The sequence below is a fragment of the Pleurodeles waltl genome, chromosome 3_1 (genome assembly GCF_031143425.1).
Source record: "Pleurodeles waltl isolate 20211129_DDA chromosome 3_1, aPleWal1.hap1.20221129, whole genome shotgun sequence".
In the NCBI taxonomy this organism is placed as follows: Eukaryota; Metazoa; Chordata; class Amphibia; order Caudata; family Salamandridae; genus Pleurodeles; species Pleurodeles waltl.
This window is the reverse complement of record NC_090440.1, coordinates 93,986,698-94,008,305: the sequence shown is the minus strand read 5'-3', so window position 1 is coordinate 94,008,305 and position 21,608 is coordinate 93,986,698. Positions and strand designations below refer to the sequence as shown.

Sequence of the window (21,608 nt, the reverse complement as noted above, 5' to 3'; positions counted from 1 at the left end):
GTGCACAGAGAGCATACACTTGGGCAACACATGCGCACAAACAGCCAGCACATAGGCACTATGCGATCCATATAAAATAACTAATGCCACTTACCGTTGTAGCCAGCAAATAATCCATATGCACAAATGTTTTGCTGTGAAGTGAACACAGACGGCACAGATCCCCTGCCTAAGCAAGCCGCTGTCTCGGCATCAGTCACTGACTAGTGTCTTCTGAAGGGGTTTGTCACTGCGGCTCTGCTTCATTGTGTTCACTGGGCTCTGCTTCATTGTGTTCACTGGGCTCTGCTTCATTGTGTTCACTGGGCTCTGCTTCATTGTGTTCACTGGGCTCTGCTTCATTGTGTTCACTGGGCTCTGCTTCATTGTGTTCACTGGGCTCTGCTTCATTGTGTTCACTGGGCTCTGCTTCATTGTGTTCACTGGGCTCTGCTTCATTGTGTTCACTGGGCTCTGCTTCATTGTGTTCACTGGGCTCTGCTTCATTGTGTTCACTGGGCTCTGCTTCATTGTGTTCACTGGGCTCTGCTTCATTGTGTTCACTGGGCTCTGCTTCATTGTGTTCATTGTGTTCACTGGGCTCTGCTTCATTGTGTTCATTGTGTTCACTGGGCTCTGCTTCATTGTGTTCATTGTGTTCACTGGGCTCTGCTTCATTGTGTTCACTGGGCTCTGCTTCATTGTGTTCACTGGGCTCTGCTTCATTGTGTTCATTGTGTTCACTGGGCTCTGCTTCATTGTGTTCATTGTGTTCACTGGGCTCTGCTTCATTGAGTTCCCTGGGGCTCTGCTTCATTGAGTTCCCTGGGGCTCTGCTTCATTGAGTTCCCTGGGGCTCTGCTTCATTGAGTTCCCTGGGGCTCTGCTTCATTGAGTTCCCTGGGGCTCTGCTTCATTGAGTTCCCTGGGGCTCTGCTTCATTGAGTTCCCTGGGGCTCTGCAGTTGCGTTCACTCGTGTGTGTGTGTGTGTGTGTGTGTGTGTGTGTGTGTGTGTGTGTGTGTGTGTGTGTGTGTGTGTGTGTGTGTGTGTGTGTGTGTGTGTGTGTGTGTGTGTGTGTGTGTGTGTGTGTATATGTATGGTGGCGGACCATTTCCTGATTTTGATACCCAGCTCGTTAGCACAAGTGAGATCTTTGCAACTTCTTGTTCATGACGTGGATCTTGTTTACTTATTGTGAATGCTCCCATTTTTTTGGGGGGGGTTTGAGCCCTCCCGCTGTTTACCACTTGTTGGCTGCAGCGTCCCTCTTCTTTGCAGCCACCTTAATTTGCCAATGCTGGCCAAAAGTCATTTCCGATTTCCCCCATCTACCCTACCCCTCGCCACTAAAATCTACACCAAACTACCCCACTGTACCCCACTCCACCCTGCCACACTCAATCTATCCCACGCCATGCATCCCTAATATACTCCACTCTACTCTACACACAGCTACCTCTATTCAGTACATTCTACCGCAATCTGCCACACTACCCCACTCCAGTTTGCCCCAGTCTACTCCAACCCATCCCACTGTTTATCGATGCTACACATTGGTGTACAACATGGCTAAAACATATTGTCAAACTCAATAGCTCGGCGAGACCCATTGGTTTTACCAAAATTTGTGATTCAGTTATACAAATTGAGCTTTATTTTAAAACGTCAAGATTTTAAGTGTTTTGTGGCATAAGAGCATTTGAAGAGGTGGCAAGGAGAGTACTCACTATTGGTTCGAGCTGCAGCAGGACTTATACAAGTTTGTATAGGAAGGAGCAAAAGGCTTATTTGGGGGAGGAGGGAGCTCTAGAGTGAGTTTAGCCGTAGGGCAGGGTGAAAGTGTTCCTGCAATAGGCCATTCATTTTCTTTTTATGTTTGTTAATTTGCATTTAGTCTCTCGATACTCATTAAAAACCGAACAGTCCGTGGTATAATGCAAAATGACTTCTTCAGATTTGGGAGAGTCCCAGCAGTTATTGTCACTGAAGTGAATATCATGATGCAACTTATGGGTGAATTAAAAAGTCCAACTCGGGAAATCTAAAAACTACTAAATGTGTTTAAAATTTTGCATCCGTTGGTTTCCATTCAACAAAGGAGCACAAACACACGTGTCAAAGTAAGCCTGTGTCAAGTAGTGAGGAAAGTGTGCTTATCCTGTCATAAATTCACTTGCGGATCCTAAAATGTATAAAAGTAAATTATTGTAACAACAAGTAGTTCCTGGCCTGGGGCAGAAGCACTTTATTTTTTTATTTTAATTTTTTTAAAGAAGTTCTGGATCCTAACACAGGCTGAAGTTCACCCTCACCCGGTGGTTCTCACTTTGCTTCGGTGTGTTTGGGATGGGCAGAGCCCATCTACAAACCAATCCAGAGAACAGAAAGGGCTGCTGGGATGTTGCATAATACAAGAGGGATACGCCTCTTTCAGTATTCATCCAATAGCAACACTTGTGGGCAGAATCTTGGATTGGAGAGATTAACTGTGACCTGTGTTCACACACTAGGTGTGAAGCAAGGAGGACATGTAAAATGCTGTGGGGAGTAGCTAGGGCACAGACTAATGTGCCGTTCCAATCATTGGGGAACGATGAACGTAAACGACCTTGAGCTGATCCAAAACGTGAACAAAAAGCAATGGATGATGGTGGGGGTGGGGGAGGGGTGGTGGCTGGCCTTAACCTGCCAGTAGTTGAAGCAGACTGACCCATCTTCTCCTTCTCCTTCTCCCAAAAACTGATCAGCCATTGTAGCTGAATTTACATACGAGATTTGGTTCTCTGTGGCACGCTTTTGGTTCTCATAGGAGTGACGGCGCCTTTTAACATAATCATGTGATTCCCTATTACAGGACATAGGGCTGCGACGGCTGGATCCGTGTCACATTTTTTATTATTATTATTTTGTATTGCGCGCAGCTACCCGAAGGGTTTTCCCAGCACAAGGCGGGTGCAGACAGGTGGGTGGGGGGTGAAATCAATTAATTTAGAATAACCAGGTCTTTAGACTTTTACGAAAGGTCTGTAATGAATTACAGTTCCTTAAAGCTTGTGGGAAAGAATTCGAAAGTCTGGGGCCTAGGTACGAAAAAAGAACATCCTTTCATACGAGTGAGATGCAATGTCTGTCGTAAATCGGGTTTGATATGAGGATCTTAGTGTGTGTGGGCTGACAGGGTCTCATTAATTTCTGAATGTAACATGGTCCTGTGCCCTGTTTGTCCTTTAACATGTAGCAAAGTGCCTTCAACTCAGTGTGTTTGGTATTCCTGAGCCAATGTAATTCCTGTAACCAATGAGCGACTGAGACCGATTTGGGTAAAGAGCACCCTGGCGGAAGCATTTTAGCCTACCTGTAAACGATAAATCGATGTCTTCGCAGCCAAATAGAGCATGTTTCTGTAATCCAGTCTAGATATAATCAGAGCTTGGGTAATTTTCCTTTAGGCTGCATGGGAAATTAGCCAGATCTTTTTCAGCTATCTAAGGACTGTAAAACAAGTAGCAGTTACTTTAGCCACTTGCAGTTTCATAGAAAGTTTATAGTCCATGAGAAATCCCACGTTTTCTATCCTCATGGACGGAGTGGGCAGGGTTCCTAGGAAGTCCGACCAATGTCTAGGACCCCAGAGAGAGACTGTTGCTCAGAACCATGACGTCCTCCTTTATCACCATTGAGCATGAGAGCATTATTATTCAATCGTCCATGGATTCTATTCTAGCCGAGGTTCAAGGTCGAAGGGTCCTGGTTTTGAGCTGATGACAGAAGAAAATGGTCCGTGTCTCATTGGCATATGAAATGAGGGTAAGCCCGCAACTCTCTATATTAAGTCTGCCAAAGGGTGGACATAGATATTGAATAGCAAAGGGCTCAGGACGGAGCCTTAGGGAACTTCTGAAGTTGGGACATGTGGCTTAGATTTTGCATCAGCTGGAAATGCCTGAAACACACGGTCTGCTAGGAAGGAGACACGCCGTCTTAATGCTGGGCCTTCTACGCCTAGAGCCTCCTGCCTTTCCACCAGGATTGAGTGGGATAGTGTCAAAGGCTGCGCTGATATCCAGCAGGATGAGTGCAGCAGTGCCTCCATAATCCAGGTGTAGTCTGGGGTGTTCAGTAACGCCCAGCAGGGCAGACTCAGTGCTGTGTCCACCCCTAAAACTGGACTGTGAAGGATGAGAAGTTTCAGACCTCAACAAAGTTGGTAAGGTGTGAGTTAACATGCTTTTCCAAAACTTTGGAGAAGACTGGTAGCAAGGAATTAGGCCAGAAATTCGCCATGTTGGCTGTATCCAGATTAGGTTTTTTTCAATAAAGGAAGAACCATAGCATGTTTCCACCTCAAAGTTACAAACCCGTCCCTCGAAGAAGAATTAAGAGGCTGCAGTAACATAGTTAAACAAGTCGTGTCCAGTAATCTGAGCTTAATGGGGGTAAATGATCCAGTAGGGATCCTGATTTAATGGATTGCAAGACAGCTAGCAAAGATATGAAATCAAGAAGAGGCCATTCGATTAATTTAGCGCTCCATCTTGTCTGAGATGACCGGTCATTACCCTCCTCCCCAGGCAGATTCAACACGTTCATAGCTGGGTCAGAACCTACTTTCAAAGAATCTCTAGCCAACTAAGTGAATTTTTGTCCACTTTTTGAGTTAAAAAAAAAAAACAAAAAAAAAATAAAGGAAGCTAACTCATCAAACATTCTGACATACAGAAGCAGGGGAAACATTACTAGCATCTGCCAGTTCTTTCACCACCTTAAAAAGTGTCTGCGGGCAATTCTGAGCATTAGTAATTTTATCTGTGTAAAATGTAGCACAAGCAGACTTACAGAGGGCGTGATAGACTTTCCAAGGCTCCCTATATTTAATCTTCGCCTCATCCATACATGACTTCCTCCAGAGTCTAACTCTGTGCAGCATTTCTTTTCTAATTTAAGGACATCAGTGTTCCAGGGTGCAGGAGGATGAATTCTGCCAGCACGTTTAGCAGTAGTTGGCAGAGTGACATCAAGTACTTTAGTGAGCCACTGATGGATCATAGCCTGGACTACATCAACCTGATGTTGTAGAGCAAGCTATGAATACTAAGTAACTGTTCATTATGTGTCAAGATATTAAGTTTAGACCAATTCCTAAAATTATTTTGGATTTTGACCGTGTTGTAGGATGATGAGATTAGACCTTTAGCTTGAACGGCACAGCAAGGTGATCAGACCAGCAAAGTGGGAGAGGAGGTTCTATTATCAAATCCTTGATGTTCTAGAAAACCGGGTCAAAGAGGTGCCCCGCCACATGAGTGGGCGCAGTGTTGAGGAGTGCCACATTTAAGTACACTCAAATCCTCAATGAAGGATGTCTTCAAATTATTTTGCACATCATCAAGGTGGAGATTAATGGCCCCATGTATAATAAAATTAGTAGTTGAATGTGAGGAGCCAATAAGTCTGGTAAGGAGGTACACCCTGGGGGGTTTGGGTAAAGAGGTCGATAAATCAAGCCTCCAGAAAGCATTCAAATGTGAGTGAGGGAGATTAAGGTCAGAGCTTCACAATCCAGGACTGGAAATTCTTCAAATTTACATTGATAATCTTTTTAAAAAAATAATAGCAATACCTCTTCCTAGCCTGTCTTGCCTGTCTATCCTAGGTAGTGAAAAGTTAGCAGGAAGTGTTGCGATGTCGGGTAAGGAGCCTGCATGTAGCCATGTCTCGGTGAGGAATACTGCATCTGGGTTATAGTAACATAAAAAGCTAAATAGGTATTGGTGTTGTTTTTGGAAGGGTGCAGCAATTAAAACTAAAAAAAGAATGAAATATCTTAGTGAGGTGGTGCTCGGCTAGCCAGTGTGTGGGGGTGGGGGGGTGGGGAGTAGAATCTGCAACACAATTGCTAAAAAACAGTGCGAGCAAAATTGCAGTAGCTGCAGTTCAAGGAATTCGCCCAGGTCTACTGTATATATTATTACCTCTGACTACAACAGCACAGGGGTCCTGGCCCTGGTCAGACAGGTGGGTGCAGATGGGCTCGCCTTGGCGCGCCTTCTGCATTTTCCGAATATACATGCACAGACCCTTCTTGACACTGGCCTTTTGATCTCTCCATCACACACCTGCTAAAAGAATGAGTCGTCTGTGACTCTACCTAAATGTGTTCCAGGGAATCTGTCTCTCCACAATACAACACTAAAGCTTCACAGGCACGTCTCATTTGTACTCCAAAAAAAGTGCCATTAAAATGTGTGCTACTTGTACTCCAAAGACACTGGGATACATAGGTTATCATTTTTACTTGATTCACCCTGCTTCATGAAATCGCTGAGCAACATAAAAAATTTCAGCAACTGTAAAATGTATGAGGTGGGGTGATTACCCAAAATGATGTGCCCACGGTGGTTCATCTCACAGCACCCTGTTCTAGCCTTCTTTGTATCATTCAATTCCATCATTGTCCTGTTTGAGGCAGTCTGATCAAATTCTACCTGAACTCCACACCTGCTTATTCTGTATGAACATCCTTCCCGTATCACTGCTTCTTCACATACGCTGAATGCTGCTCGCTGATCACAATGTCTTAATTTTACTTCTACTTCCTGTAGAAGATGGCAGGGGCAAGGTGATCATCAATTGTATTTCAGAAAAAAGAACAATTTGCCCAATTCAGTTAGTGAGTGATCACCACAGTTTGTTACAGTCAGACTACAACACTGAATTGCCGGAGTCTGTATTCTGATTGAGTCTTGGATACACAGACTAATAAAATAAAAAGTGTGGGCCTTTTAGGAAGGGTCTGTTTTAAAGCGTTGTTTGCCAACCTCCCTGTGATAGGGAAACACTGAGGGAACGCCAGTGGCTCATGCAGGGCCGCAACTACGCGCAGTCCTGCCCAAAAGGCGGCCAGGCGAAGGAATGGAGGGATGACAGAATACTTCAAGTTAACCCCAGTGTGCTGAAACATGAAGATTGTGTATGTTACGATTGATGGATGCAGATTTCTGTTTGATTGGGTGGATAAATGCAGTTTGTGTATTTTCTGATTCCTTGGATCGATACAATTAATGTCTAAAATTTAGGTCTGTGTGAGTTTGGGTAATGAGATGTTGGGAGCCAGTGGGCTCTATTCTCCCTTGACGGTCAGTCACTTCTGAATGTTTCTCATGATCATTCCCATGTAGACCTGCCAGGTGTTTGCTGGCCTGGCCTGTGGCCACTGTACTCCCCGGGCATCACACACACTCTGTACAAACTTTTTCTGTCAGATCCTCCATCCCGGAGGAGGTGGGAGAGCCCCGCATCCGCAGACAAATCCAACCCAATGAACATGCGTGGTACTTGACCATGACATGGGATCAGCATCTTGCAGGCATATGAAGGGACCAGATCATGAGGCCCTGGGATGAGGGCTGAGAGGCCAAGAGCTGCAGGTTAAGAACATCAAAGAAGATACAGGAGCCATGACTTACGTGGTGCCCTAAGCTATTCCAGATCAGGAGATTCTCTGGTCTTCCTGCAGGGGCGTACTGTGAGGAAAGAGAAAAACTGACCAATTCTCAGAGCCAGTGCTGTGTCAGGGCGTTAGGGTTGGGGGGATTGGAACACAACTGAAATGTGTACTAAGTGTCAGTGGGCCAGACTTGAACAGAATGGAACACAGTGGTGGGGAACAGATCTGTACTGGGCTTGAACAAGCAAGGTACCGTGCAGATGAAGAAATTAACGGCTTGACCATCTGCACAAGATGCAGACTTGTCTAAGCTATCACAATGTGAACACTTGCAAAATACAGTTTATTAAGGCCTATATTAAGATTTGGTGTATTTCATCGACAGCGATAACTTTGGGTAAAATACCTCAAAGTTGTCATTACGGGAGTGTCTGGGCTCTGAATTATGAGGCCCGAAAAATCCTGACCTGACAGTTCTAGGCCTGGAGACACTGTGCAGGTGACCAATGCCGTGGAGCAGGTTGTGTGGGAGGCAGCATCGACTGGCACCCGCCTGGCCCCTGCAGCAGCTCAGGGGTCAGCAGACGCCGCTACCACACCCCTTTCTCCCTGAGAGGCAGAAGTGTGCCCTGGAGCACTGCCCACCTCCCCTTCACCACCATTTGTGCTGACTCTTTTCACCTGCCAAGGGCGGGCTCAAAATGATTAATATTTGTATTATTATTTAATTATATTTATTATTTTATTTTAATGTTTTTTTTTTTTTTTTAAATATTTTATTATAATAATTATATTTATATATATATATATAAAACTGCCTGGTAAATCTACTGGTTAACTCTGGATCCCAGCAGTTATTCTCGGTTTGGGGTAAAAAAAAACGCCCAGACTTTGGTGCCGAGAAGTTGGTCGCTAACTTTAATTCTGTCTGCCAGTATCTTGCACCCAAACCGTGCCAACTCATGCCTGAGGCCTGGGTCTTCTGTTTCCCAGCTTGTTCAGACGATTGATTCTTGGACTTAGCCTGCTCAGGGTGGTGGCATGGCACCCCTTCACACTGGTGGGATACTTGTCACCTCTCCCTCAGAAATACAAATATAAAGTGTCAAAACTGCTAGATAGTGAAGGGATCCCTCTCTTTTTTGCATTAAGTCTCTAAAAGGTTTCAAATTCTTTCCTCCTTATGTGGTATCCTTTGGTAACCTGGCTCTAAAATCCAAGAGTCCCTTTTGATGAGTGTTCTTCAGAAGCCATCTGCACACTGCATCGTCATCTAAATTTACCTCCTTTACCTGGACTTCTTCTGTTTTTCTGTTTTTTGTGCCATCCTAGTGCTGTTCGTGATTGATCTTCTTTCCATCAATGCAGGGTATTCGGATAAGGCGGATCCTCCGACCTTTCTTCCTTCTGCAGAACTCTTCTTTGATGAAGAAGACATTGAAGTGCATCAAGAGGACATTACCTGAAATGGCAAGGTAGGTCAGTTTCACCTGGTTACCTGCTGTTCCAGGAGGAGCCTCCAGTTCTCTAGTGACATTGAACAACACACATGCAGGTTTTGGTTCACAAACTAAAAAAAAAAATGTACCATAATGTGTGACTTATGCTCTTGAAGGCCATCTCCTCCACCGAAATGGTTGTGCATCCACATCATACACCTAGAATGTAACAAGTGCAGCAAAAGCGTTTTCCGCAATCAGTGTTTGTTTTTGTCAAATAAAAAAAAAAAAAAGACTTGTTTCTGTGGCTTGGATGCTGAATTATTCTCGCCCACACTGTGCTTTCCAGGTGGTATATGTTGTCCATTTCATAGAAGGCACAAACTCGCTTTGCAGCTATATGGGAAAACAATTCCGCAAGCCTCGAGGTAGACATGATTAGCCATAAACAAAATGAACAGCGAATGAAATCATGAGCTGCCCCAACGACACCAAAATCCAGATACTGTCGAGACTTTGTACTTTGCAGAAACTATTAACCACCAAAAGAAAACCAATTGTTTTCCTGCTGTATCCATTGACCTCTGTTAGCGCAACATACCTTAATGAGTAAACTTACAAGGGGACGCAAATAGTTCGATGAACCTGTTGACTCGTTTAAGATGTTCTCGCCATAGCTCCAGTACATGGACAAATAATCAATTCACAATAATTGTAAGGAAATGCCTCCTTGGCATGGTTGCCCCCTGACTTTTTGCCTTTGCTGATGCTATGTTTACAATTGAAAGTGTGCTGAGGCCTGCTAACCAGGCCCCAGCACCAGTGTTCTTTCCCTAACCTGTACTTTTGTATCCACAATTGGCAGACCCTGGCATCCAGATAAGTCCCTTGTAACTGGTACTTCTAGTACCAAGGGCCCTGATGCCAAGGAAGGTCTCTAAGGGCTGCAGCATGTCTTATGCCACCCTGGAGACCTCTCACTCAGCACAGACACACTGCTTGCCAGCTTGTGTGTGCTAGTGAGGACAAAACGAGTAAGTCGACATGGCACTCACCTCAGGGTGCCATGCCAGCCTCTCACTGCCTATGCAGTATAGGTAAGACACCCCTCTAGCAGGCCTTACAGCCCTAAGGCAGGGTGCACTATACCATAGGTGAGGGTACCAGTGCATGAGCATGGTACCCCTACAGTGTCTAAACAAAACCTTAGACATTGTAAGTGCAGGGTAGCCATAAGAGTATATGGTCTGGGAGTCTGTCAAACACGAACTCCACAGCACCATAATGGCTACACTGAAAACTGGGAAGTTTGGTATCAAACTTCTCAGCACAATAAATGCACACTGATGCCAGTGTACATTTTATTGCAAAATACACCCCAGAGGGCACCTTAGAGGTGCCCCCTGAAACTTAACCGACTGTCTGTGTAGGCTGACTAGTTCCAGCAGCCTGCCACACCAGAGACATGTTGCTGGCCCCATGGGGAGAGTGCCTTTGTCACTCTGAGGCCAGTAACAAAGCCTGCACTGGGTGGAGATGCTAACACCTCCCCCAGGCAGGAGCTGTAACACCTGGCGGTGAGCCTCAAAGGCTCACCCCTTTGTCACAGCCCAGCAGGGCACTCCAGCTTAGTGGAGTTGCCCGCCCCCTCCGGCCACGGCCCCCACTTTTGGCGGCAAGGCTGGAGGGAACAAAGAAAGCAACAAGGAGGAGTCACTGGCCAGTCAGGACAGCCCCTAAGGTGTCCTGAGCTGAAGTGACTCTAACTTTTAGAAATCCTCCATCTTGCAGATGGAGGATTCCCCCAATAGGGTTAGGATTGTGACCCCCTCCCCTTGGGAGGAGGCACAAAGAGGGTGTACCCACCCTCAGGGCTAGTAGCCATTGGCTACTAACCCCCCAGACCTAAACACGCCCTGAAATTTAGTATTTAAGGGCTACCCTGAACCCTAGAAAATTAGATTCCTGCAACTACAAGAAGAAGGACTGCCTAGCTGAAAAACCCCTGCAGAGGAAGACCAGAAGACGACAACTGCCTTGGCTCCAGAAACTCACCGGCCTGTCTCCTGCCTTCCAAAGATCCTGCTCCAGCGACGCCTTCCAAAGGGACCAGCGACCTCGACATCCTCTGAGGACTGCCCCTGCTTCGAAAAGACAAGAAACTCCCGAGGACAGCGGACCTGCTCCAAGAAAGGCTGCAACTTTGTTTCCAGCAGCTTTTGAAAGAACCCTGCAAGCTCCCCGCAAGAAGCGTGAGACTTGCAACACTGCACCCGGCGACCCCGACTCGGCTGGTGGAGATCCAACACCTCAGGAGGGACCCCAGGACTACTCTGATACTGTGAGTACCAAAACCTGTCCCCCCTGAGCCCCCACAGCGCCGCCTGCAGAGGGAATCCCGAGGCTTCCCCTGACCGCGACTCTTTGAATCCTAAGTCCCGACGCCTGGGAGAGACCCTGCACCCGCAGCCCCCAGGACCTGAAGGACCGGACTTTCACTGGAGAAGTGACCCCCAGGAGTCCCTCTCCCTTGCCCAAGTGGAGGTTTCCCCGAGGAGTCCCCCCTTGCCTGCCTGCAGCGCTGAAGAGATCCCGAGATCTCTCATAGACTAACATTGCGAACCCGACGCTTGTTTCTACACTGCACCCGGCCGCCCCCGCGCTGCTGAGGGTGAAATTTCTGTGTGGGCTTGTGTCCCCCCCGGTGCCCTACAAAACCCCCCTGGTCTGCCCTCCGAAGACGCGGGTACTTACCTGCAAGCAGACCGGAACCGGGGCACCCCCTTCTCTCCATTCTAGCCTATGTGTTTTGGGCACCACTTTGAGCTCTGCACCTGACGGGCCCTGAGCTGCTGGTGTGGTGACTTTGGGGTTGCTCTGAACCCCCAACGGTGGGCTACCTTGGACCAAGAACTGAACCCTGTAAGTGTCTTACTTACCTGGTAAAACTAACAAAAACTTACCTCCCCCAGGAACTGTGAAAATTGCACTAAGTGCCCACTTTTAAAACAGCTATTTGTCAATAACTTGAAAAGTATACATGCAATTTTTATGATTTAAAGTTCCTAAAGTACTTACCTGCAATACCTTTCAAATGAGATATTACATGTAGAATTTGAACCTGTGGTTCTTAAAATAAACTAAGAAAATATATTTTTCTATACAAAAACCTATTGGCTGGATTTGTCTCTGAGTGTGTGTACCTCATTTATTGTCTGTGTATGTACAACAAATGCTTAACACTACTCCTTGGATAAGCCTACTGCTCGACCACACTACCACAAAATAGAGCATTAGTATTATCTATTTTTTACCACTATTTTACCTCTAAGGGGAACCCTTGGACTCTGTGCATGCTATTCCTTACTTTGAAATAGCACATACAGAGCCAACTTCCTACATTGGTGGATCAGCGGTGGGGTACAAGACTTTGCATTTGCTGGACTACTCAGCCAATACCTGATCACACGACAAATTCCAAAATTGTCATTAGAAATTGATTTTTGCAATTTGAAAAGTTTTCTAAATTCTTAAAAGACCTGCTAGGGCCTTGTGTTAGATCCTGTTTAGCATTTCTTTTAGAGTTTAAAAGTTTGTAAAAGTTTGAATTAGATTCTAGAACCAGTTGTAGATTCTTAAAAAGTATTCCAACTTTTAGAAGCAAAATGTCTAGCACAGATGTGACTGTGGTGGAACTCGACACCACACCTTACCTCCATCTTAAGATGAGGGAGCTAAGGTCACTCTGTAAAATAAAGAAAATAACAATGGGCCCCAAACCTACCAAAATACAGCTCCAGGAGCTTTTGGCAGAGTTTGAAAAGGCCAACCCCTCTGAGGGTGGCAACTCAGAGGAAGAGGATAGTGACTTGGAGGACAATTCCCCCCTACCAGTCCTATCCAAGGAGAACAGGGTCCCTCAAACCCTGACTCCAAAAATAATAGTCAGAGATGCTGGTTCCCTCACAGGAGAGACCAACACCTCTGAAATCACTGAGGATAGCCCCAGTGAAGAGGACATCCAGTTAGCCAGGATGGCCAAAAGATTGGCTTTGGAAAGACAGATCCTAGCCATAGAGAGGGAAAGACAAGAGATGGGCCTAGGACCCATCAATGGTGGCAGCAACATAAATAGGGTCAGAGATTCTCCTGACATGTTGAAAATCCCCAAAGGGATTGTAACTAAATATGAAGATGGTGATGACATCACCAAATGGTTCACAGCTTTTGAGAGGGCTTGTGTAACCAGAAAAGTGAACAGATCTCACTGGGGTGCTCTCCTTTGGGAAATGTTCACAGGAAAGTGTAGGGATAGACTCCTCACACTCTCTGGACAAGATGCAGAATCTTATGACCTCATGAAGGGTACCCTGATTGAGGGCTTTGGATTCTCCACTGAGGAGTATAGGATTAGATTCAGGGGGGCTCAAAAATCCTCGAGCCAGACCTGGGTTGACTTTGTAGACTACTCAGTGAAAACACTAGATGGTTGGATTCAAGGCAGTGGTGTAAGTAATTATGATGGGCTGTACAATTTATTTGTGAAAGAACACCTGTTAAGTAATTGTTTCAATGATAAACTGCATCAGCATCTGGTAGACCTAGGACCAATTTCTCCCCAAGAATTGGGAAAGAAGGCGGACCATTGGGTCAAGACAAGGGTGTCCAAGACTTCAACAGGGGGTGACCAAAAGAAAGGGGTCACAAAGACTCCCCAGGGGAAGAGTGATGAGACAACCAAAACTAAAAATAGTAAAGAGTCTTCTACAGGCCCCCAAAAACCTGCACAGGAGGGTGGGCCCAGAGCCTCTTCACAAAACAATGGGTACAAGGGTAAAAACTTTGATCCCAAAAAGGCCTGGTGTCATAGCTGTAAACAGCATGGACACCAAACTGGAGACAAGGCCTGTCCCAAGAATGATTCCACTCCAAACTCCCATCCAGGTAACACTGGTATGGCTAGTCTCCAAGTGGGATCAACAGTGTGCCCAGAGCAAATCAGGGTCCACACTGAAGCTACTCTAGTTTCTGAGGGTGGGGTGGATTTAGCCACACTAGCTGTCTGGCCGCCTAACATGCAAAAATACAGACAGCAACTCTTAATTATTGGGACTAGAATAGAGGGCCTGAGGGATACAGGTGCCAGTGTCACCATGGTGACAGAGAAACTGGTTTCCCCTGGCCAATACCTGACTGGAAAAACTTACACAGTCACCAACGCTGACAATCAGAGAAAAGTACATCCCATGGCAATGGTTACTTTAGAATGGGGAGGGGTCAATGGCCTGAAACAGGTGGTGGTCTCCTCAAATATCCCAGTGGACTGTCTGCTTGGAAATGACCTGGAGTCCTCAGCATGGGCTGAGGTAGAACTAAAAACCCATGCAGCAATGCTGGGTATCCCTGAACTGGTGTGTGTGAAAACAAGAGCACAATGCAAGGCACAGGGTGAACAAGTAGAGCTGGAGTCTGGAAAAATGGCCCAGCCTACCAAGAGAACAGGAAAGTCAGTTGGGAAACCAACTGCAACACAGCAAAAGAAAGGGAACCTCTCTTCTCAGGAAGAAGTTCTGCCCTCTGAGGGAACTGAGCCTTTGGAGCTTGAACCTTATCAGGTTGAGCTCTTAGGCCCAGGGGGACCCTCAAGGGAGGAGCTGTGTAAGGGACAAGAAACCTGTCCCTCTCTTGAAGGCCTTAGGCAGCAAGCTGCTGAAGAGTCCAAGGGCAAGAAAAATGGAACACATAGGGTCTATTGGGAAGATGGACTCCTGTACACTGAGGCCAGAGACCCCAAACCTGGTGCCACTAGGAGAGTGGTAGTGCCTCAGCTGTTCAGGGAGTTCATCCTAACATTGGCCCATGACATTCCCCTTGCTGGACATTTGGGACAAACCAAGACGTGGGAGAGGCTAGTCAACCACTTCTACTGGCCCAATATGTCCAACATGGTTAAGGAGTTTTGCCTCTCCTGCCCCACCTGTCAAGCCAGTGGTAAGACAGGTGGGCATCCAAAGGCCCCCCTCATTCCACTTCCAGTGGTGGGGGTTCCCTTTGAAAGAGTGGGTGTGGACATAGTTGGTCCACTAGAACCTCCCACAGCCTCAGGAAATATGTATATCCTGGTAGTAGTGGATCATGCTACCAGGTATCCTGAAGCTATTCCCCTTAGGTCGACTACTGCCCCTGCAGTAGCCAAGGCCCTCATTGGTATCTTTACCAGAGTGGGTTTCCCTAAGGAGGTAGTGTCTGACAGAGGTACCAACTTCATGTCCGCATACCTAAAACATATGTGGAATGAGTGTGGAGTGACTTATAAATTCACTACACCTTACCATCCACAAACTAATGGCTTGGTTGAGAGATTCAACAAGACATTAAAAGGCATGATCATGGGGCTCCCAGAAAAACTCAAAAGGAGATGGGATGTCCTCTTGCCATGTCTGCTTTTCGCTTACAGAGAGGTGCCACAGAAGGGAGTAGGATTCTCACCCTTTGAACTTCTGTTTGGTCATCCTGTAAGGGGACCACTTGCCCTTGTTAAAGAAGGCTGGGAGAGACCTCTCCATGAGCCTAAACAGGACATAGTGGACTATGTACTTGGCCTTCGCTCTAGAATGGCAGAGTACATGGAAAAGGCAACCAAAAACCTTGAGGCCAGCCAACAGCTCCAGAAGTTTTGGTATGACCAAAAGGCTGCACTGGTTGAGTTCCAACCAGGGCAGAAAGTCTGGGTTCTGGAGCCTGTGGCTCCCAGGGCACTCCAGGACAAATGGAGTGGCCCTTACCCAGTGCTAGAAAGGAAGAGTCAGGTCACCTACCTGGGGGACCTGGGCACAAGCAGGAGCCCCAAGAGGGTGATCCATGTGAACCGCCTTAAGCTCTTCCATGACAGGGCTGATGTGAATCTGTTGATGGTAACAGATGAGGATCAGGAGGCAGAGAGTGAACCTCTCCCTGATCTTCTGTCATCAGACCCAAAAGATGGCACAGTAGATGGAGTGATCTACTCAGACACCCTCTCTGGCCAACAGCAAGCTGATTGTAGGAGAGTCCTACAACAGTTTCCTGAACTCTTCTCCTTAACCCCTGTCCAGACACACCTGTGTACCCATGATGTGGACACAGGAGACAGCATGCCTGTCAAAAACAAAATCTTTAGACAGTCTGACCATGTTAAGGAAAGCATCAAGGTGGAAGTCCACAAGATGCTGGAATTGGGAGTAATTGAGCGCTCTGACAGCCCCTGGGCTAGCCCAGTGGTCTTAGTCCCCAAACCTCACACCAAAGATGGAAAGAAAGAGATGAGGTTTTGTGTGGACTACAGAGGGCTCAATTCTGTCACCAAGACAGATGCTCATCCAATCCCAAGAGCTGATGAGCTCATAGATAAATTAGGTGCTGCCAAATTCTTAAGTACCTTTGACTTGACAGCAGGGTACTGGCAAATAAAAATGGCACCTGGAGCAAAAGAGAAAACAGCATTCTCCACACCTGATGGGCATTATCAGTTTACTGTTATGCCCTTTGGTTTAAAGAATGCCCCTGCCACCTTCCAAAGGTTGGTGAATCAAGTCCTTGCTGGCTTGGAGTCCTTTAGCACAGCTTATCTTGATGATATTGCTGTCTTTAGCTCCACCTGGCAGGATCACCTGGTCCACCTGAAGAAGGTTTTGAAGGCTCTGCAATCTGCAGGCCTCTCTATCAAGGCATCCAAATGCCAGATAGGGCAGGGAACTGTGGTTTACTTGGGCCACCTTGTAGGTGGAGGCCAAGTTCAGCCACTCCAACCCAAGATCCAGACTATTCTGGACTGGGTAGCTCCAAAAACCCAGACTCAAGTCAGGGCATTCCTTGGCTTGACTGGGTATTACAGGAGGTTTGTGAAGGGATATGGATCCATTGTGACAGCCCTCACTGAACTCACCTCCAAGAAAATGCCCAAGAAAGTGAACTGGACTGTGGAATGCCAACAGGCCTTTGACACCCTGAAACAAGCAATGTGCTCAGCACCAGTTCTAAAAGCTCCAGATTATTCTAAGCAGTTCATTGTGCAGACTGATGCCTCTGAACATGGGATAGGGGCAGTTTTGTCCCAAACAAATGATGATGGCCTTGACCAGCCTGTTGCTTTCATTAGCAGGAGGTTACTCCCCAGGGAGCAGCGTTGGAGTGCCATTGAGAGGGAGGCCTTTGCTGTGGTTTGGTCCCTGAAGAAGCTGAGACCATACCTCTTTGGGACTCACTTCCTAGTTCAAACTGACCACAGACCTCTCAAATGGCTGATGCAAATGAAAGGTGAAAATCCTAAACTGTTGAGGTGGTCCATCTCCCTACAGGGAATGGACTTTATAGTGGAACACAGACCTGGGACTGCCCATGCCAATGCAGATGGCCTTTCCAGGTTCTTCCACTTAGAAAATGAAGACTCTCTTGGGAAAGGTTAGTCTCATCCTCTTTCGTTTGGGGGGGGGGTTGTGTAAGGAAATGCCTCCTTGGCATGGTTGCCCCCTGACTTTTTGCCTTTGCTGATGCTATGTTTACAATTGAAAGTGTGCTGAGGCCTGCTAACCAGGCCCCAGCACCAGTGTTCTTTCCCTAACCTGTACTTTTGTATCCACAATTGGCAGACCCTGGCATCCAGATAAGTCCCATGTAACTGGTACTTCTAGTACCAAGGGCCCTGATGCCAAGGAAGGTCTCTAAGGGCTGCAGCATGTCTTATGCCACCCTGGAGACCTCTCACTCAGCACAGACACACTGCTTGCCAGCTTGTGTGTGCTAGTGAGGACAAAACGAGTAAGTCGACATGGCACTCCCCTCAGGGTGCCATGCCAGCCTCTCACTGCCTATGCAGTATAGGTAAGACACCCCTCTAGCAGGCCTTACAGCCCTAAGGCAGGGTGCACTATACCATAGGTGAGGGTACCAGTGCATGAGCATGGTACCCCTACAGTGTCTAAACAAAACCTTAGACATTGTAAGTGCAGGGTAGCCATAAGAGTATATGGTCTGGGAGTCTGTCAAACACGAACTCCACAGCACCATAATGGCTACACTGAAAACTGGGAAGTTTGGTATCAAACTTCTCAGCACAATAAATGCACACTGATGCCAGTGTACATTTTATTGCAAAATACACCCCAGAGGGCACCTTAGAGGTGCCCCCTGAAACTTAACCGACTGTCTGTGTAGGCTGACTAGTTCCAGCAGCCTGCCACACCAGAGACATGTTGCTGGCCCCATGGGGAGAGTGCCTTTGTCACTCTGAGGCCAGTAACAAAGCCTGCACTGGGTGGAGATGCTAACACCTCCCCCAGGCAGGAGCTGTAACACCTGGCGGTGAGCCTCAAAGGCTCACCCCTTTGTCACAGCCCAGCAGGGCACTCCAGCTTAGTGGAGTTGCCCGCCCCCTCCGGCCACGGCCCCCACTTTTGGCGGCAAGGCTGGAGGGAACAAAGAAAGCAACAAGGAGGAGTCACTGGCCAGTCAGGACAGCCCCTAAGGTGTCCTGAGCTGAAGTGACTCTAACTTTTAGAAATCCTCCATCTTGCAGATGGAGGGTTCCCCCAATAGGGTTAGGATTGTGACCCCCTCCCCTTGGGAGGAGGCACAAAGAGGGTGTACCAACCCTCAGGGCTAGTAGCCATTGGCTACTAACCCCCCAGACCTAAACACGCCCTGAAATTTAGTATTTAAGGGCTACCCTGAACCCTAGAAAATTAGATTCCTGCAACTACAAGAAGAAGGACTGCCTAGCTGAAAAACCCCTGCAGAGGAAGACCAGAAGACGACAACTGCCTTGGCTCCAGAAACTCACCGGCCTGTCTCCTGCCTTCCAAAGATCCTGCTCCAGCGACGCCTTCCAAAGGGACCAGCGACCTCGACATCCTCTGAGGACTGCCCCTGCTTCGAAAAGACAAGAAACTCCCGAGGACAGCGGACCTGCTCCAAGAAAGGCTGCAACTTTGTTTCCAGCAGCTTTTGAAAGAACCCTGCAAGCTCCCCGCAAGAAGCGTGAGACTTGCAACACTGCACCCGGCGACCCCGACTCGGCTGGTGGAGATCCAACACCTCAGGAGGGACCCCAGGACTACTCTGATACTGTGAGTACCAAAACCTGTCCCCCCTGAGCCCCCACAGCGCCGCCTGCAGAGGGAATCCCGAGGCTTCCCCTGACCGCGACTCTTTGAAACCTAAGTCCCGACGCCTGGGAGAGACCCTGCACCCGCAGCCCCCAGGACCTGAAGGACCGGACTTTCACTGGAGAAGTGACCCCCAGGAGTCCCTCTCCCTTGCCCAAGTGGAGGTTTCCCCGAGGAATCCCCCCCTTGCCTGCCTGCAGCGCTGAAGAGATCCCGAGATCTCTCATAGACTAACATTGCGAACCCGACGCTTGTTTCTACACTGCACCCGGCCGCCCCCGCGCTGCTGAGGGTGAAATTTCTGTGTGGGCTTGTGTCCCCCCCGGTGCCCTACAAAACCCCCCTGGTCTGCCCTCCGAAGACGCGGGTACTTACCTGCAAGCAGACCGGAACCGGGGCACCCCCTTCTCTCCATTCTAGCCTATGTGTTTTGGGCACCACTTTGAGCTCTGCACCTGACCGGCCCTGAGCTGCTGGTGTGGTGACTTTGGGGTTGCTCTGAACCCCCAACGGTGGGCTACCTTGGACCAAGAACTGAACCCTGTAAGTGTCTTACTTACCTGGTAAAACTAACAAAAACTTACCTCCCCCAGGAACTGTGAAAATTGCACTGTGTCCACTTTTAAAACAGCTATTTGTCAATAACTTGAAAAGTATACATGCAATTTTTATGATTTAAAGTTCCTAAAGTACTTACCTGCAATACCTTTCAAATGAGATATTACATGTAGAATTTGAACCTGTGGTTCTTAAAATAAACTAAGAAAAGATATTTTTCTATACAAAAACCTATTGGCTGGATTTGTCTCTGAGTGTGTGTACCTCATTTATTGTCTATGTGTATGTACAACAAATGCTTAACACTACTCCTTGGATAAGCCTACTGCTCGACCACACTACCACAAAATAGAGCATTAGTATTATCTATTTTTTACCACTATTTTACCTCTAAGGGGAACCCTTGGACTCTGTGCATGCTATTCCTTACTTTGAAATAGCACATACAGAGCCAACTTCCTACAATAATCAACAATCCTTAGTAATCAATAAAATCAGTAAATTTCACTCACCATGACCTTTCAGTCATGAAAAACCACACCTTTTGGTAAAGTTTTTAGTACTTTTATTTCCCTTATATTAACAATACTAAAGTCATGTAGATTAATCTCAAAATCAAATGAACACATATAGGAACAATACTGGTTGTCCAAAGTGGCAGAAGAAACGCATTCTAATCAAAGCTTGAATCACTACACATTCTAAGGTTACAGTGCAGAGCAATAGCAGAATCAGCTGCAATAAAGATATATAATACATAAAACTCCGCAAGATAACTCATCAGTCATTAATCCCTGCATTTGTCAGTTAAGTTTGCGTGCCCTCAACTCATATCAGATTAGCATCAGCATGTTGGGCTTCATGCAAAACAATTTAGAAAACATCTATCTATTGGTCCAATCAAAAATAGCGCGGTTGGTACCTAGAAAGAAAAGGCATAAAATGCATTACAGTCACATTGTCATATCTACCTATCCACGGTATGGGTCAGCAAGCAGAATCCGTCTTCGTCCTCAGGTCATCAGTCGATCAGCAAAACATCAGGGTCTCAGAGTATGAGCCCAATAACAGACTGAATCTCGACTCTCTCCTAAAGTCTCTTCTCCCAAAGTCACTCTAGACGTGTGGTGTTATCATCGGAATAATTTCCATCTGTTGCATTGTTATATCTAAACTATTCCCTAATTCTCTATTGGTCAGTCAATCATACGTTTATACACTACCCAATAATATTTCTATAGCAAATCTATAAATTGTAATATTTCGCTCTTCACAAAAAGTTGATTGGTCCACTTTATGATGTCTTCATCATCCGGCTCGTCGGGTAACAATTTTGTTGCATCTTCATCTCCAGTCAGTGTCTTCATTGTTTGCGTTCTGGGAAAGTACATCTCACATAAATTACACTCAAATTGTTACACTGCTAGAAACATCATCTTCTGTTTGTCAGTTCTCATGAAAAGCTTTGGTTGAGCCCTTTCAACAAGACAATGGGCATTTCACAGTTGAGTTAATTCTGTCAGCATTTTTATCAACCGCTAAGAAATACAGCTTCTGCACGAGGCCTGGCAAAATAGGACAAAACACTCACTAAGTTAAGGCCTACAATTAATAAACTAGAGCATACTTCATAACCCTTAATATGACCTATTATATTAATCTAATACATTTTCAATATTTCATAAGAATTAATCATTAATTATTATATATCGTGAACACTGGTGGCCATTCTTCGAGGTCACATTTTCAAACGTGTGCATTATTTTCTCTACGTTATTCATTTTCTACATAATTCATTATTCAAACTACACAAACGCTCATTAATTTCTTAGTAAAGACACCTGCTTCAGCACCTCCATCTAGGGTTGCCACATGGCCATTTATTTATTATTATTTAATTTTTTTAACTGGCTGACTGTATTGATTTACCTCCTCGATTGCCTAGATCAGGACCATGTGATCAAGCAGCCCCTCCACAGTGCCCCATAACCAGAGCTCGTAGTTGTATCACAGCCCTACCTCTCCTACCCCCAGAGCCAAC

At 46.5% G+C, this 21,608-nt stretch overlaps 1 protein-coding gene across 1 annotated transcript in view; it reads left to right on the top strand.

Annotated features, from left to right (window-relative positions):
• Positions 1-21,608, top strand: part of TPCN2 (two pore segment channel 2) — a 235,845-nt gene that overhangs the window by 80,143 nt on the left and 134,094 nt on the right. Inside the window, exon 6 of the mRNA XM_069221908.1 lies at positions 8,797-8,903. Within this exon, the coding sequence (XP_069078009.1) occupies positions 8,797-8,903 (107 nt within the window). The remainder of the gene's footprint in view (positions 1-8,796; positions 8,904-21,608) is intronic.